This window comes from Sphaerodactylus townsendi, linkage group LG10 (genome assembly GCF_021028975.2).
Source record: "Sphaerodactylus townsendi isolate TG3544 linkage group LG10, MPM_Stown_v2.3, whole genome shotgun sequence".
Classification (NCBI taxonomy): domain Eukaryota; kingdom Metazoa; phylum Chordata; class Lepidosauria; order Squamata; family Sphaerodactylidae; genus Sphaerodactylus; species Sphaerodactylus townsendi.
The window spans coordinates 42,943,372-42,961,599 of NC_059434.1; the positions used below are offsets into that span (position 1 = coordinate 42,943,372).

The following is an 18,228-nucleotide window of genomic DNA, read 5'->3' on the forward strand; positions in this document are numbered from 1 at the left end:
GCCTCTGCTCGAAACAGTAACCGGGCTGAAAGCCCCTTAGGATTAAGAATTAGTCTGGAGAGACTGCAGCAAAAAGGTAGACCGAGGCTACAGTGCTGAGTAATAAAATGAAGCTCAGCTGCTCTTAAGCCTGTTTGTTGTCTCAGAAAATTCTACCCACTTCAGCAACTTTCCAAAAACTACAGTGGCTGAAGTGATCGAAATAACACCAACTAAAAAGCACAACATGCTCCTGATACTTAACATAATTTACCAAGGGCTAGTGAGAATTGCAAGGCTCTGTTAGCCCTTTGCCTCCAAGGATTTCACCTTGAAACTGCAGGCAGCCAGGAGAAGCTCCCTTCACTCAGGCACAGCTAAGCCTTTAAATGAGGCTCCGATCAGGCCACAACTTCAGGCTTCTCCACTCCAAGCAGACAGAAGGAGGGGGGAGGATGCCTTCAGGCAAGCAGCCTTCTTCCCCTCAGATCCAAGAGGCCATGCCCCAGGCTCTTGGAGCAGAAGTCAGAGAGGGGGAGGGAGGCTTTCAGTCAGGCAGCCTCTACTGGGCCACACGCTAGGCTAGGGTCTCAGAGCTGACACTCTCCCAGGAAGGGAGAGGGACACTTTCAGTCAGTCAGCCTCTTGAAGCCAACAAAAGGCTTCAGAGTGGACAGAAGGAATGGGTGTCAGGCCACGCTTCCAAACTTCTCCCTTCAGAACCAACAGGCAGGGCCAGAGCAAGGGGGAACTGCACACAGGGCATGCATGCGCCCTGCACCTCTGCCACACCCCCGCCACACCCCTGCACTTTAAAACCACAGTTGGCACAATCCTGAAGAGGCTCTCTTGTGCTATGACAATGAAGTGGAAATCCAGAAATGTTTGTTATTTAAATGCAGTTTATTCTTGACTGGAATTCCTATTAATGAGAGAAACAAGTCAACTCAGCTTCAAGAATGAGGAAAAACACAGAACAGCAGTGGATATCCTCTGTTTGCGGCTGCAAAAAAGGGTACTGAGGGAGTAGTGCCCCTTCTCCTAGTCATGTGATCGTTTTGGCAAGAAAGCACAGGAAGGAATAGTTGTGCTTCTAGTATGCTAGAAAGCTTTGGAAATCTTTTCCACAGCTGGCCTGTGCATGCTCAGTTCCAATGCTGGATTGCACAAGAAACCACGAATATGAACAATAGGAACTATTTTAAGGGTTGGGGCGGGAGGACGACATTACTTGAGACCATTCCAAATGAAGATGTATATTGGTGATTTCTCCCCAAAATACTATCTTGAGTAAAAAATAATTGATAATATAATCTGTCAAAAATTATTTAGGCTATTAAAAAAGGAGCTTAAGATAATATAAAGACATTTCAGTTCACGTAGAAGTCAGAAGAACTTTGCCCTGACTAAGCAGCTGTTGCAGCTTTTAAACATCACAAAGGGGGGTGGGGTGGGGGGGGCTGAGGCTAGTACCTATAAAGCAAACATATCCATTTGGGTAGACTGCAAAGTGTGTATCGATTCAGGTCATCAAATTCTATGATTTTTTATATACTGACACATCTCATTTGAAAATTCATATTTCATAGTCGAAGGAAAGTGACCTTCACCAAATGAAGAATCTTTTAAAGTCTATTACAGGATACAACCTCAGAAGTGCATGTATATATGGAAACAGCATATATTAACCTTGACAAGACACATATAGTTCCACAGAGACAGGCTTTGATGGTGTACTGCCATACAATGCATATGAAACAGGCTAATAATAATCAGATCTGCACCCTGTGCACAATAGGATATAATTTACATATGACTGAGATAAGGAAAAATAGCAGCTCCAACTTAGTCTTACAGTACCTCATAAAAACAACTGGTTTACTTGCCTTGTATCAGCTTCTTTTATCTATGGACTAAACAATAGATCAATTGATGTGTTATTTAATTCTAGTATAACCAGTCAACCCCACTCAGGCCTATAAACTGGGTTGTTTAGTTCCCCACTACCAGAGATTTTTTAAAGTATTTTTCCTCCCAACCGTGCAAGTGAGAGAATGTGTATTACATTGCTTTTTGCACAATTGCACATCATCAGTGTCAGTGGGTGTTTGTGAAGCTATCTGCTCTATCATTTGAACAAGGAGTGCAAAGCAAAAATGCATGGCTCCAGTAACAGAACCAAAAAAACACAGCAGGCCAGCAATTCTGAGTGGGGAAAAAACATAACCACTTTACTACCAAGATGCAGGTCAACCTCTTTTCCTTCCACTCAGTAACTTAATCTTTTCTATATTCTTTTCCACTGAAAGATTAAAGTATATTCATCTGTCACATGCTGGACTTTCTTTGTCATAGAATGCTCTGCTTGGGTCCTAGTGCAGTGGTGGTGAACCTTTTTGAGACCAAGTGCCCAAATTGCAACCCAAAACCCACTTATTTATCGCAAAGTGCCAACACGGCAATTTAACCTGAATACTGAGGTTTTAGTTTAGAAAAAGCGGTTGGCTCAGAGGTGTGCGTTACTCGGGAGTAAGCTTGGTGGTAGTCGGTGGCTTTGCTTTGAAGCATCCGTGCAACTCTTCCAACGGGTGAATCACGACCCTAGGAGGGTTTACTCAGAAGCAAGCCCCATTGCCAGCAACCGGGCTTACTCCCAGGTGAAGGATCACGCTTCAGTTCTTCGCTTGAAAATCAGTGGGGTTTAACAGTGCTTAACAGGGTTACCTACACTGCTTCCCCAAACTAGTGCTCATTCCGCACATGCAGAATAATGCACTTTCAAACTGCTTTCAGTGCTCTTTGAAGCTGTGCGGAATGGCAAAATCCACTTGCAAACAGTTGTGAAAGTGGTTTGAAAACGCATTATTTTGCATGTGCGGAAGGGGCCTAGGTCTTAGGTTTAATGCTAATAATCAAGCCCAGCAGCCCAGGCCAGCCTAGATGTGTGGGGGGGGGGGGGCAACTCTGTTTGCGCGTGCCCACAGAGAGGGCTCTGAGTGCCACCTCTGGCACCCGTGCCATAGGTTCGCCACCACTGTCCTAGTGCCTACCCAGTTTTGCTTTCCCCCTCCCATTCATCTTTTGTTGTCCCTCCTTCCCCTTTCAGAGACTGGGCATGAGGAAGTTGCCTGGCTTTGCCGTGGTGTGGGGTTGGCTGTGGGTAAATGCAGCCATCTGTGGCCACCTTTGAGCTTCCTCTTATCCTCCTGCTCCCCCCGCCAGCCAAGCCTTGCTGCTGCCACTGCCTCCCACCTTGTCGGCAAGGCAGCCTAAAGATTTTCCCAACAACTTCCTGCTCTCTCCCAACCGCTGAGCCTCACTGCTGCTACCATTTCCTGCCTCATTGGCAAGGCAGTCTGAAGACACCTTCACCTGGTGGGTTCCTGCTCCCCCTACCCACCAAGCCTTGCTGCCGCCACAGCCTCCTGCCTTGTCAGTAAGTCTGCCTAAAGATTCCTCCTCCGGTGAGTTCCTGCTCCTCCGCTCGCCGAGCAATGTTCAAACATGCAGAGAAGAATGGTTTTGACAAAGGCAGCACCTAAACATGAATTATAATTCTCATATTCATTTGGGACTATTATCTAATGTGGAAGCATACTATGTTCTCTTCGGCTGCACCACAACTGAGTATAGTACCTCTTGAACTTTGTAACTGGAAACAGATTTGCAATAGTAAATACTCCTAATAAATATTGAATGCTTGCATAATTAAAAGATAAATAGTTGTGTCACACATTCTTACACCACAGGAAAAAAACACCTTTGGTTTAAATAAATGCAAAATATATATAATGCAAAATATAAAAATATAAAAATGCAAAATGTACTCACTTACTGTAAAGCCCCTTTCTTGGTGGTTTCAGGGTGGGCAGTTACAACTAATGGGAAGAAACTCTGCTCTTCAGTCAGGTAGGGTTGCTTATCTTTCACTGACTCCTAATGGAAGTCTTTCTCTCTTAGTTTCCCAGACTCATCCAGAAGCTACGTGTGATGGATAGCGAATGCCTTATACCGGTCTGGCAACCCTGATTGACAGGAATTAAAATTCCAAGAATTCTGCTGATATTCTATCCCTCTTTTAATAATGTTAAAGCTTTTGTTCCCTTTGATGCTTTTTTCCTATTGTTTTATATTTCCATACTTTTTTGTGTTTCCAGTTTTTTATTACCAGTAGATTCTTTTAGGCATAGATTTACAATTTTAAAACACTTTATACTTTTAGTGATATTTTATTTACCTTATGTTGGTCTTTGACCGTAATAAAGATTGATTGGCTGTTGATTTATGGTTAACAGAACAGGTCGGCAGCTTGGGAACGGAGGGTAGTGAAGGAGTAGGGTAGGATCAAGGAGAATCCTGAGGCAGGAAACTGAAACCAGTAGCCTTTCCCTGAGGAAAACAGTTCCAAGGAAAAGGGATGATCCCTATCAAGTGTTAAAGAAGGAAAATTGGAACCTGTGTGTATGTTCCTGTTTCCACAAACTTTAGAAATTTTGTGCCAAATAAGCTTATGCCTGTTTATCTAAGGAAAGACAACCAAGTGATTTCTCAACAGCTACAAATACCTGTTAGTAAAACAGCTAACTTCTTGTTACAAATGATCTATTGTACATAGTTATCTAGTTTCTATCATTCTTGTTGCCTTTTCACCTGCCAAGTTTAAGACTGAAACTTCCCTGACTAGTTTAATATGACCATTTCCCCATAACAGTAAAATAAAACAGTTTATGTGTTGAGAATTCATATCAGCCTCGTGTGTGCCATATTCAGACATATACTAACAAAGGGGTTTTAGTTCTTCAGCTTCCTAGACTGGATCAGAATATATTCATATGCATTTCGTATATCTGGGGAATCGTCATACTGTAAACAGTCAGATTCCTCCTCCTGCCAAAAGGTGTCACGAAGGTATGGGGTCCAAAGTTTGGCATAAGAGCATGACACTGCTCCCCACAAAATGGATGCTTCTCAGAGAATTTTGGAATCCATCTTGTGTGTCAAGCTTGGCAGGTGGTTGGCTGTTGAACTTTTATTCTTTCCTACAGGTGTCCTGGCTGGACAATGGGACTAGCTAATCCCTATTGTGTCATCCAAGGGTGATTTAATCAGCACTCTGATCAGACCACTATTTACCCTATCTGCAGACATCCCAGCAATAAATTTGTATCCCAGCAATAAATTTGCAACTCACCAGGCCTCTCATATCTTATTGTTGGAGCCCCAGAAAAGAGATCACTTCTTTATTTCTGGCTCTCCTGCCAGTTTAGCTCACATTGCCTCAGAACCCATTTGGGGGTATAAGTGCTGGTTCTTTTCTCTTGGTCTACTCTTGTATGCCTTGTGTATGTTCATTGCTCTTAAGTATATTTCTTTTTTATTATTTTATTCTGTAATAAAACCAATTTTAATTATATAACCACCTGGTCATTTGAAAATTTTCATTCATGACTCTACTGGTATGTATTGGTTATCGATCATAGTTAATGATCTCACTTTGACTCCCTAGCTAATTCTCCCAACTTAAGTGGAGACTGCCTACTTAGGCTAACAATATTACATAACTTCTCAAACAAAAAAAATCAAACTCTCACAGTCAATGATTAAAGAAAAAGTAGAAAAAGAGAGAAGCCAGTAAGAGGCCATGCTGCTCTGGGACTCAATTAGAGTGTGCCTGCCCTATCCTCAGGACTGCCAACAAACGAATTTCATGTTAAGTGAACAAACGTTCCACTCTGGTGGTATGGGGCAGTTGCAACCAACGGGACATACAAAATATCCCAGGATGGGCCATCTGAGAGCTAACCTATTATGGTGTGTTACAGGACTTCCAAAGGACAAGTCAGCTGATGCCTCCTTGTCAATATAACGGCAGATGAAAATGTAGACAGATTCCACGTAGCTGCTTGGTAAACCATTTATAAGAAAGGAAAGCCATAAAAGATAGCCATCAACCCCACTGGGGTTTCCAACCTCCGAGCTTTGTATGCCAGGTTGATACAGCTCTAGATACATCTTCCCAGAAAAGACACCAAAACCCTGGAACCCACAGAGGACTTTCTGAAAGAGATGAACACTTAAACTTCTTCAGAGCCCTATTTCTATCAATATACTTGGTGTCCTAGTGGAATCTCACTAAATATCAAAGTTAAAGATTGGCTGGTGTTGTAACTACTAACTAATGATTTATGCTATAAGTAGGTAGCCCCAGTACCAGCACTGGGACCAACATGTGAAGCTGAACTGCTAAACATTTGGTAAACATACAATACTACCAAATTTAGGCAAATATGCAGGATTGGACAAATGCAACACAAGGCTCATTAATGTTATATTTATTTATATTCCAGCTTCATACAAACTGGATAGAAGCATAAACATAGTACATTTCTACCATTTTCAACAAAAATATATAACCAATATGTACAATTATTGTATTAAAAATACAAAAGGGATACAGACTCCACCAATGTCTTTCTAAAAGACATACAGGTACAAGTAGTATCAAAAGTATGAGGAAATCACCAGTTAGTCGTACATTCTGCACTTGACATCACAGAGTGAACTGAGATTAGCAGTCCTATGGTCTACAATTACTTAAATGCCTATATAACATTTGTGCAACTTGTGATAGAGCTAGTTTCTTCTGTCTTGCTATATGCACATGAGGTCCATAGACTATATAATGAAACTGGCAAATGCATATTACATGTAAAATTACAAATGCATAATTGACAAAGCGATATATAAGCAAATAGACAAAAAGCAATGATTACAGGAGAAAGAGAATAATTAAATAAAGCACTGACATTGTTCAATACAGTGAAAAAACACTGCAATTTGATCTTTAAAAGTTGAAGCTATTTACGTTTATCTACTGATCAATATGATCAGCTGAGTTCAATGAAAAAATCCAAGACCAGCAGTTCCTCACATTTGAGTACTACTTGGATTGGCAGCCTTCACTTTTCCGGAGTCTGTGCAAAACCAACATAAAAATAGAAAGGGGGGGAGGGGGGAGAAGAGTGGCATTTAGTCACTCAAGGGCTAATAGCAGCTGTGAGCAGATGATAGCTATCCATTGGCCTTCTCTACACATGCAGTGTTCCTTAAAACCCATGAACCATTGTAAATATTACCACACCACAAAGGCTGGTTGAGCTATACTGATCATTTCTCATTATTTAATGGCATCTTTATTTCCTAATGCTAAACCAATAAAAGGGAGATCATTAGATCCGGATTGACAGTTAGCATTAGCATCCAAATGGCCCCAGCAGTAGTGTTATCCAGGTAATTTTTGTGTAATAATTATCGCTACCAGTAGTTTGCAACAGGACCGTAAAAAGGGCAAGATGGTTTAAGTAAAAGGTAAGTTTGCCATTTTTCATCTGAATGGGGCAACCGTTTTGCTCACCGTCCTGTCTTCCTAAAGGCACAGGAAATGGACACAAAAAATCCTCTTTCTCCACTGTTTACTTGCAAGACTCAACAGCTCTCCATTATTACAGATGCAAATAAGAAACACCAGCAATTCTAAAATGTAACAGCTGTGCTTTGAGTCAAACACTAAAAATGAAGCTCAAGGTAAAAGAAAGGCTGTATCCTCCCTATAAACCATGCCATCTTTGCTTAGCCACACACTACATACATATATATATAGAGATATCCTTTTTTTTAAAAAAAAAAAGTAGTCCAGGCTGGCAACCCCTTGTTAAAAGTACAAAATAATACTGTAATTATGCAGATGTAATTTTCCCCCTTGCCCGCCAACACAACATACCGAGTAGCAACAAAGGCAATGTAAACAAGCAAACAAGCACAGCGTACTTGAATAATTTCAACGTGTATCTCTTAGTAGGTAAAAGGCCCAATGTAGCTGTCAACTAGTTGTTCTCATTATCCCAAAGAGGAGAAATGCTACAATTGCAATTAAGATCCAAGGAAGATTTTTTAAAATGCTTCCAGGCTTCGGGGGGGTGGGGTGTGTGCAGTCATGACGTTGATCTCGGAATTTGGAATGATACCGTGTGATGTGGCAGACAGCGACAGTGGGAGTTGGGAGAACGCTGCACTATGCATTTCAAGCAACACAGTTTGAAAAGTGCCAGGGCGATTTCTTCACAGTATTTCACATGCAAGGGGAACAAGAGTATGGGGAGGAGGGGGAGAAGAAGCCCCATGCTGCTTTAAGGCAGGGAAGGAGGCAAACAGGTCCACCATCCTTTCATGAGAGTTCCAAGGCTCCTGTACTGGGGGCATCATCTTGTGCTCTCCTTTATGTTAGCTTACCCAGGATCCAGAAAGCCCCAGTTTTTAAACGGCAGAAACTTGTTCATCTTCTGCAAACATAATAGGAGAGAAATACATTTCAGGCTCTTTGAAAATAAGTAGCTATTTATCTGGTCAATGTTTTCATGTTATTTCTATTAAATGATGAAGCTTTTAAAAAAATCCTGATTTTTCTCTTCGAATAACATAAACACTTGGTCTTAAAAGGTGCACAGTCATCTCCATGCTAACTGAAGCAAACCTGGTCGAATGTATACTTGTCACAAATATTAATTATCCCTATACTTGGCTCTGTTCAGTACCAGCCCTGGGAGCTTTGCATATGCTGCAGAGAGAAAGAGAGAGCAGACTTTACTGCAGTTCAGGCATAAAACACAGACCTCTCTTGGGTTTCATACCACAATATTTTTTTTGCAAATTGAAATGCCTGTTGAAATGCCATCTAAAAGAAAACTAGATACCATATTAAACAAGAGTCAAAACGAGGCATGAGCTTTCAGCATTTACAGAAAGCTATCACGTCCTTCAGAGGGTGCTAATAGCTCCCCGAGAATTTTCAGGTACAGTTGGGTACAGATAACTTGTTTTCGTGGCATGATATTTTTCAGCATTAAGTCAAAGCTGCACACAAAGAACTGGAGAAACCTAGCATGTCTGCCACAAAACAGCTCATCTTAACAGCTGTTATTTCACAAGACATCGTTAGATAGCAAAACAGAAATACTTCTGAGCACAGAGCCGCTTTTTGAGATATGTGAAAACTCTTCAGGATACAAAAAAAAGCCCTTTGGAAGCAAATTCTATATATATTTCATTCAGAAAATGTGATAAGCTGTTTACCATCCTCCTCCGTGGAAAACCCTTGAGGCTGATAGTGAGCAAGATGTGGGTCTGACTCATTTGGTTTGTGCCACTGAGGTTTGTTAACTGGTCTGTTGGATGAATGACCCTGTGATTGCTGTTGTGACGTTGAAGTCCCAGAGGCTTCACTCGACCGTGCCACCATCCTAGACCTCTGAAGTGCTACATTGTAATCTGGAGGTTTTCGGGCTGGATGGGAAACTCCTTCTGTAAAGTCAGCAATAGGTATTCCTACATAACCAGGTGGGGTTGGTGGAGGTTCACGATAGCGGCCCTCTTTTCGAGCTGCAATAAAACAATGCAATATCAATATTGGTGGCCATTCCTACAAATTTGTCACAAACACTATGAATCCATGCATTTTGGCTACATTGACATGATTCAGGTAACTCTGATATGCTTATGATAAAGTGCAGACATTATAATAGCGTGGCATAAAATAATGAAGTATTAATACAATCTGGCCAAAGATTGGAACAGGTACAACACTGATTTCAAAGGAAAAGCTGAACACATATTTGAAATTCTCATACTAAAATCAATGAGATCTAGAGGGACATCATTCTGGTTGGCTTATGACTATAAGCACATGATAAATTATGAAACAATTAGTGAAATGAGCTAGTAATAAGACTATGCATGCAGAGAATTACAACAAGATTCTTTTAGATATCTAAAGAATACAGTTGATAAAAAAATGCACAGCATAGATGACACATGACTTTACTTTCATGTTCTAGGGGAAAAACAGAAGAAAATGCAAACAGCACTAACTCAGCTTGCATCTTGAATTGTGTTCACACTGCAATATTTTTATATAATTTCAACTTTATCTAATTCTCCAAGAGCAGTACCAATTAAAATAATACAATCAAAAAAGTATGACTGAAATTAAAACATATCTGTTCTTTGAGTATTCTGGTTTTTAGTAATTACTGATGCAGAAGTATACATTTCTTTTTAAAATGTTTATGTTGTCTTTCCAATACATTTTGCCTAAGGCTATTCAAATTAAAACAAAAGAAAATCTGTGAAATGCTCCCTTCCTCATTTCTGAAATACTTCATAGATGATGAACAAAATGAAACAGAAATGTCCCCACTCAAAGTGCAGAAAACACTGTGATTTGGCTTTGTGATAACACATAGCTAAATCTGATTGGATAAGCACTGTCAAGCAACCCATGCAGAAGAGCAATAATGTTTCTTGCCCTTAATCTGACTTGGCTTTATAACTCCATTTCATTGAATCTGGTTGGCTATGTGATGGCATATTTCCATTACGTGTCATTTGAGATAATAAACTGCCTGGGACTGCCTTTGGAAGAAGCTTATTTTTGATTCTAAAAAAGGGTTACTGAAAATGTACATCAAGGAAAAAACAAACTCCTTGATACAAAAAAGGTAAGCAAGGGCATATGTGCACACACAATTCTTCCTACATATCTTTTGGACCCCGCAAATTTTAAGTAAATAGTTTTTCAGTCCCCTTCCTTAAATGCGCATAACTCAAATGCCCCTGAAAGGGTTTGTTCTTTGCCATTTTCTTCCCTTCGTAGAGGTGGCGAGTGAAGTAATTGAAATTACTCTGAAAAGTGAAACAACTGAAATTAGTTTGGTTTATGCATATAATTGTTTATGCATGTAAACAGCATATGAAGGCTGTTGAGAATAAACAAGATGCAGTCAAAACTGGACCACTGCTGAATCACTGGTCCTTCTAATGCCCAATGTAGATCTGCAATGCTTATGAGGAAACCTTCCTCCATTCCTCACAGTTTGTGTATTTCCACTTGTTATTTTTTATCGCCAGTATGTATGAAGTGAAAAAAAAATCTGGAGAAGGTGCAAAGTAACTAAATTTTTTAGTATTCTAAAATTGTTTAACACATTCTGAAGGAAAAGGTTTAATCCCCTGACCACTAACATTAAAATATCCACATACTGATAACCAGAGACATATCCCAATCTATACTAATCATCAAGATGGAAAAGAAACTTGTGATAATAACTTCTTTTATCTCTGATGGTAGAGGATTCCTGAACAATCTATTGCTATTGCTGACAGAGAACAAAAATAGGAGCCCATGCAAAGGGATGGGAAGAGGAAGTGATTCAAACATGTAGATAAGCTGGAAGAAAAGACTGAGCATTTGCATTAGCTGAAGTGTGTGACCTTTGGCAAGTGCAATGAGTTTTCTTATCTAAAACATCTACAATAGGACCCATCACTTTTCACAGGACAAAAGGTGTTAATGAAAAAGCAAAACATGACATAAGGGTATGATTTGTTTTGCTTTTTTAAAAAAAAGACTAAAAGAAAAATATTTGTAAAGTAAATTCAGATTTACAACAAATATGAAGGATACTTGGTGGTAAACAAAGTTAAACTTACCCATAAGACCCTTTGCATTACTTGTTGTCAGAGCTATATGAGTTGGCATGGGAACTGGCTTTGAATCCTCTGCTGTTATAGATGTTATGCTACTGGTTTCAGCTTCAATTGATACATCCTTCCCACCCCGCCGTTTTATGGTACCTGTATCACCTTCAGAGTCCTCTCCCCAGTAGCCTGTGGAGGATGCCCAGCTTGCTCTGGACTGTGCTTGATCAAGGCCCTCCCTACCTTGACTCTGCCTGCCATACTTTGTGCCATGATCGGAGAACATCATCGGGTCCATGTGGCTCCCTGAGGCCCACAGTCCTGCCCCATCGCCTGAACTATCGAAATGAGCATGTCCAAAAGGAAGAGTCTCCCAACTTCGCTGGTGCTGTATTGTCTGTATGTTGTCATGGGAACCACTTGAGCAAGAAGTCCAACTGCCACGGCCACTATCTGCTGCATCAAGTGATGCTCGATCTCCTTGATCCTGTGACAGCTCCTCAGTACTGGGAGAAGAAAGCATAGTTGCCCCAGCATACAAGCCTCTATTCTCTGTCAGTGGTGCATAGGAGCTAAAAGACACAGAAATGAAAGAAGTTAAGATGAACAGGATAACCATTGGCAACCTGCAGATGACAGGAACTGTGTAACATTCATTATAACCACAAATGGAAGATGAAGTTTGTATCTACTGTTTCCACTCACCACTCCCCACCAGCAATGCCTCCGGAAGCTGCAGCATGTCTGCCCATAAACAACCTATTTACAAAGTAGCTGCTTGTTCAATTTCAAAACCAGAACAATTTCCTGTAAGTACATCACTAGTCCCCACAAAGTCAGTAGTTGTGAGGAGATATCTAATGAAGCTGATAATGGATATGAAACAAATGGAACACTATATCAAAATTCCTTTCAGGCAATACTAAGGGAAAAAATTAATCTAAGAGTCTTGGAAACATGTTTTTTACCACTAATGGCTAATTTAACTGCATGGAAAAAAGGTAAGCAAACTGAACTGCATTCCATTTCTTTTAGAATGGGACTTTCCTTATATTTCTTATGCTTTCCAATATGCCTAATGCTGCTGTATACAGACAGGCTGCTGTATACAGACTGTTATTAATTAAATGTAAACAACTACAACAAGTGTAAGTCATAAAACACTGTATATTACGACTATGCCATAGTGTTACGCCAGTCAATACTTGAGACTCAATAATTGAGACTTAGGAAAGGTTCAAGAGCTTTACTGAACTGTGTCAGGACTTTAGCTGCAGAAAGCCAGAGCTGGGGGCTCAGGCTTTCTAGCTACCAAATATCTCCAGTTTTCTTGCTTCCAGCATTCCCCCCTCCCACCTGTTCCCACAATAGGCAGCATAAGAAAAGGCAGTGTTAAGACAGTATTGTTATGTGCTTCCAGACTCAAGGACAGCGATAATACTCACTCCAGGCCCCAGGGAGGGGGCGGAGTGGGGGTTGCATATTTCTCTAGTTACAAGCAGCAATTGAAACAAGATGGCCCATTACCACACAGATACAAGTGCAGGTGTGACCTTGGCACCAGCCCTAGGTTGCCAGGCCATATAGTCTTGGAGGTCCAGGGATGTAATGTTTCACTTTTCACGGAAAGGTAAGCTTCACTAAAGTGACAGTATGATGCACATGACCCATACCAGTAAATCTAAATGAAGCCTAATGTCAAAAGAAAAAAGATCACTTGAAGGCCTAGAACAGACACCTGATAAATGTAAAATGTGGGCAAGTTGTTCCTACCCTAGGCTGTATTGATCTGGTTCAATCATGGCTCTTCTCTCAATCCTTCCCACTCCAAGATTAGATTCCACGATGCTCACTGAGTGCCTCTGTCTCCTTTCATCATGCACTGAAACTGGCATGGAGTCAAATGAAGAATTGCTGACAATGCTAGATCTGGAAGAAATTTCACTGTGGCCAGAGTCTGAAAAGTTATCCACTGTTCCACTGGGAGCCAGAGTATAACCTGTGCAAGGAACAGAGACATTTAAATTAATCTGAAGATTTCCACAATAAAATAAACGACCTCTTCAAAATGGTTACTTCTTTATTTTAATTTCTTATCGTGAGGCCAAAAGGTACAATGGATCATAAAAGCATCTACTTTTCAAGACATGGCATTTGAGAGGAAGAAGAAAAATGTTCATTTGATGGAATTTTAAGTGAAGTCCCTTTATATTTGTTGTTGTTACATCTTCAGCAGTCTTCAGTCAAAATGTCCAAATGGGCTCTATGAAAATGTATCCCAGCTGTCCACAGTGTAGCAATTTGAACCAAGGAAAGAGTTGTGAGGACAAAGTCACAAGTGATTAAGACAGCAGTCATGGCCATTAAAAAACTACCTCACCATAATAAAAGAAATGGCAGCCTAATAGCTATGGCTGCATTCTCTACATAATCATGTGAACATGTGGCCACGGATTGTTCCAGATATATTGGTAGAAGAAATTCGGATGGTGAACTATACCCCTAGCGCTTTGTACCAGGAAAAATGAAACTACGCAATATAAAATGAATGAATGTGGGGCATTTGACATAAGCTCTAGTAATAATGAATTTACTCACAGAGGAAATGGACAGTGCTGCCACATGTGACCTACATGAGAAGGCATCTGGTTAAGAAACCAGGGTTTGATGCCTCAAGAAAAAATCAAGACAATCTTACTACTGGCAGAAGATACCTCAACTGCTAAACTGAGGTTGTGCCTACAAACCAGAGGGTTCTGTTCCTTCTGACCGTCTTCAATATCTTAAAACATTAACAATGATGAAGGTTTCTTGGAAAAATATGAATTGGGATGGAAAATTGCCTGATCTCATAAACAAAAGCTAAGATCTTATTTGACATGTTTGCTTTGACATATTTTGTAAACAATTTTTAAAAGTATTAGGTCCCTATAGTAACAAATGCTTAAACCAAGATTTAAAAAATACATTTTTTACAGTAAAAGAAATTCAGAACAAAAAATTATATTTACTGGAATACTTGTAAATGAAATAATATGTATTTGTGCTCTTATTCTCACCCCACCTTGGTTTTTAAATCAATAAAACATAAATATATATAACAACTTTGAAACTGCCATACTTACCTGGCTATAGCATTGTTATTTTAAGAAACAATGAATATTTAGAGGCAGAATTTTTTTTAGCAGAAAACAAAGCAGTTTGGAAAATTCCGTGCATATCATTGTTGTATATTCAACAATCCATTGACTCAGCAGACTTGGACATAACCACTCTTACAAATACCACACTATTTTCATACCCTACATAGAAACCATTGTTGTCAGAAATTTAGCCACAGCCAAAGTAATGTGGCTCACATCTCTGGATAATACTTATATTTTCATAAATATCTACCTGCTGATGGTACAGCAGTCTGAATGCATGAAAAGATTTGCACTACAGGCTTGACTTCAAAGCAAACCACCAATCTACTGACGACTACCTCTTTTACAGTGCAGTCCTAAAAGATGGCTCGTTTACAGTGTAATCCTAAACAGAGTTATGCTAGTCTAAATCATTTGTTTTTTTTAATGGGTTTAGAAACAATAACTCAGTACAGGATTGTACTGTTAGTGTAGGTGTTGAGCAATTTCTGCCTTTGCTTTTTCTTTGTCTCTATGTATGAGTCACTGCAGTTTCTTTCAACTCCTTGGAAACACTCTGTACATCCAACTAATTCTACATTACAGAAATAATACTCAGTATCTTATACTTTTATCCACTTTATCCATTATGACCAAGGTAGTTTATAAGAATATCTGCATTTTCAGGGCACACACATTCACACATGCATAGAAGTGCAGTTCATAAGGTGTTTCCCAAATAACCAGGAATAGCAAACAATTTTATGTTGCTATGTTAACATTCCAACTGAGAACCTGCACACCTCTCTCATAACAATGCATGAGTTCTAAATGTGTGCATATGAATAAGTGTGAAAAGTTCTCCCTTTCTCTATTCATTGTACCTGCAAGCATCTGTGTATCCATTTTCACCACCATGCCCCAATGACACAAATCAAGACACCACTATTTTTACATTTTCTTTTTCCTGCACAGAAGGAAAACTCAGAGAAGAAGAGAAAAGCAAGTCATATACTGGCTATCAAATATTTATGCCAGCTAAACAGGACAATAATATTTAAGACCAGTCTATCCAAGTCAAAATATTGTCCACCTTTGACAAACTCACAAGAAATCCAATACACTTAGCATGATTTCTCGGGGGCTACAGGTTAGTTTTCTATAAGCCACGAATTCAAAACAGAGGGCCTGACATAAACGTTGCTATCTCCATACAGTCACCTCTTCCGGAAGCTCAGGTAATAATGTCATGGGAAGAAACCACAACAAAACCTATTTTCAAGAGCCTTGTTATACTGAATACGCTGTAAAGAACAGTTCCTAAAACGAAGTGGCAACATAAACACTTCTGGGAGAATGAAACTAGAAAACAAGAGGGACAATGGTTCAGTGGTTGAACATCTACTTGGCAAGGAAAAGGTTCCAGGGTCAATCCAATTCAACAGATTAGGTAGTAGATAATGTCAAAGACCTCTACCTGAGTCCCTGGAGAGCTGCAGCTAGAGTAAATACTGGCTTGGATAACCAATGGTCTGACCGAGTAAAGCACCTTCATGTGTGCTCAGAAAATGAACGAATACTACCAGTATTTTGTTTCCATAAGCCGACCTGTTGTCCAGTGCAACCCAATGTTTCCTAGCATAAATGTATGGACGATTTATAACGATTTACTTTCTCAGTTTGGGAAAGCAAAGGACTTGCATACTCAGAATGTGATAAAATGTGCTGTCAGGAAATGTCTGGGAATTTTAATCTTTTTTAGGCGAGTTATATATACTGTCTGTGAGAGTTATCTATTCCACTTCAGAACTTTTAAAGTTATTGTTGATACCATACTGTTTTTCTTTGAAATAAATATTTAAAAACATTTTATTGGTATCTATTTTTATTTTTGAAATTTACCAGTAGCTGCTGCATTTCCCACCCTAGACTTATACACGAGTCAATAAGTTTTCCCAGTTTTTTGTGGTAAAATTAGGTGCCTCAACTTATATGCGGGTCGACTTATACACAAGTATATATGGTACCTTCTTATATGACCTGATACAATTAAATATAACAGCTTGCTGAGCGAAATGGAACCTATCATAAAACTATTTTATGAGAACAGGGCAATGTTTTCTTCCCGAACAAGCAAACTTCCAATTCATATTTTCTGAAAGTCTTTACACTTCACACTTCTAGGAACAAGTGAGACATATAATCCCCCCCCCCCCTTGCCCCGGCTCCCCAAAGTAACACTTGATCAATTTACATGTGACTGACTGGCCATAAGTCAGGATATAACACAATTATTTGAAGAGAGTTTTTAACTATGATTGTTCAGTTGGACTGAAGATGAAATGTTATACTATAGCTTGACTACAGAACTGGCATCTTAACTTGGTTTAAGTGACAAACCGTTGTTGATATTGCCATGGACATGCGCGAATGACAGAGGTAGAGAAAACAAATGTTTAAAACGGTTTTTATACCTTTTCTTGGAGAGCCCTGTGGTGATGTAGGAGGAGAAGATAGTTGTGATGAAGCATTTGAAATTGTGTCCTCTGCTTGCTTCTTAGTACGATCTAAACTTCCCTCTTCAGAAAGTGAAAGAATTTTCTTTAAAGCTTGTGGGGAGTTTATGCCTTTAAAAAAAGAAAAGAGGGCTTCTTGTAAACATAATGCACACAATACCTTTCCCGCTTTGTGGATGATGTGTTTAAAAGAAACAGTTAATTAATTAATTTATTTATTATTTGATTTAGTATACCGCCCTATCCCAAAGGGCTCAGGGCGGTGAACAATATAAAAACATATATAAACATAAACATATAAAAGTTTAAAATTTACATTCTAAAACAGTATCCCACAAACCCATATGAAACCCTCCCAAGAAGAATGATGGGTCCCGATGATGTTAGGGACCCTATACAGCAGGGGGGAGGATGAAGGCAGATAACATCATAGATAACAATCATAGATAACATTGAAATCACTATTATATTTTCAATCACACTTTTCCTTGAACTTCAGGGCAGCAAACATAATTTCCTTCCTCTCATTTATACTCATAATTTTGTGAGGTAGGGCAGGTTGTGAATAAGGCTATACAAGAAAGCATCTTGACTGTGTAGCAAAGTGTATGGCCCCGAACCCACTACACTGAAAGGCTCATAATTTATTCTAATTTATTATTGGATTGTACTCATTGATTGTTGTGACCCGCCCTGAGGGGATAGGGCGGGATATAAATTTGAAATAATTAAATGTATGGATGCTTACATTTGCTTACAGGATGTACCACTATTCTTACTTATTTGAAAAACATGACTCCCTGAGTTCTTAGTCATTCAATTATCGATTAAAATATTTATAAGCCAGACTTTCTTCTGAACATGTGTGATATAAAGCAGTTAACAAAATAAAACCCATTAAAATGAAAAACAAATAGAAAATTACAAATAGCTGATAGGCTTAACAAATAAATAACAGTAATTCAAAATGCCCCTCCCCAATATCCTGACAAAACTGCAATGCAATAACATGACCTCAAACGCCACTTTGAGCGTTCTCATTAATAGATATTATAAAATACAACAAAGGTGGTGAT

At 39.4% G+C, this 18,228-nt stretch overlaps 1 protein-coding gene across 9 annotated transcripts in view; it reads right to left on the reverse strand.

Moving 5' to 3' along the window:
• Nucleotides 1-6,294: 6,294 nt before the first annotated feature.
• The window catches only part of RAPGEF2 (Rap guanine nucleotide exchange factor 2), a 179,695-nt gene continuing 167,761 nt past the window's right edge, over nt 6,295-18,228 (reverse strand). For 7 of the 9 annotated variants that reach the window (XM_048509447.1, XM_048509445.1, XM_048509446.1 and 4 more), the window contains 5 exons: nt 17,111-17,263; nt 13,285-13,510; nt 11,524-12,083; nt 9,109-9,414; nt 6,295-8,318 (listed from right to left, as the gene is read on the reverse strand). In XM_048509447.1, the coding sequence (XP_048365404.1) occupies nt 8,293-8,318; nt 9,109-9,414; nt 11,524-12,083; nt 13,285-13,510; nt 17,111-17,263 (1,271 nt within the window). In that variant the 3' untranslated portion in view covers nt 6,295-8,292. The remainder of the gene's footprint in view (nt 8,319-9,108; nt 9,415-11,523; nt 12,084-13,284; nt 13,511-17,110; nt 17,264-18,228) is intronic. The other 2 variants (XM_048509444.1, XM_048509448.1) reach the window with 2 other exon arrangements.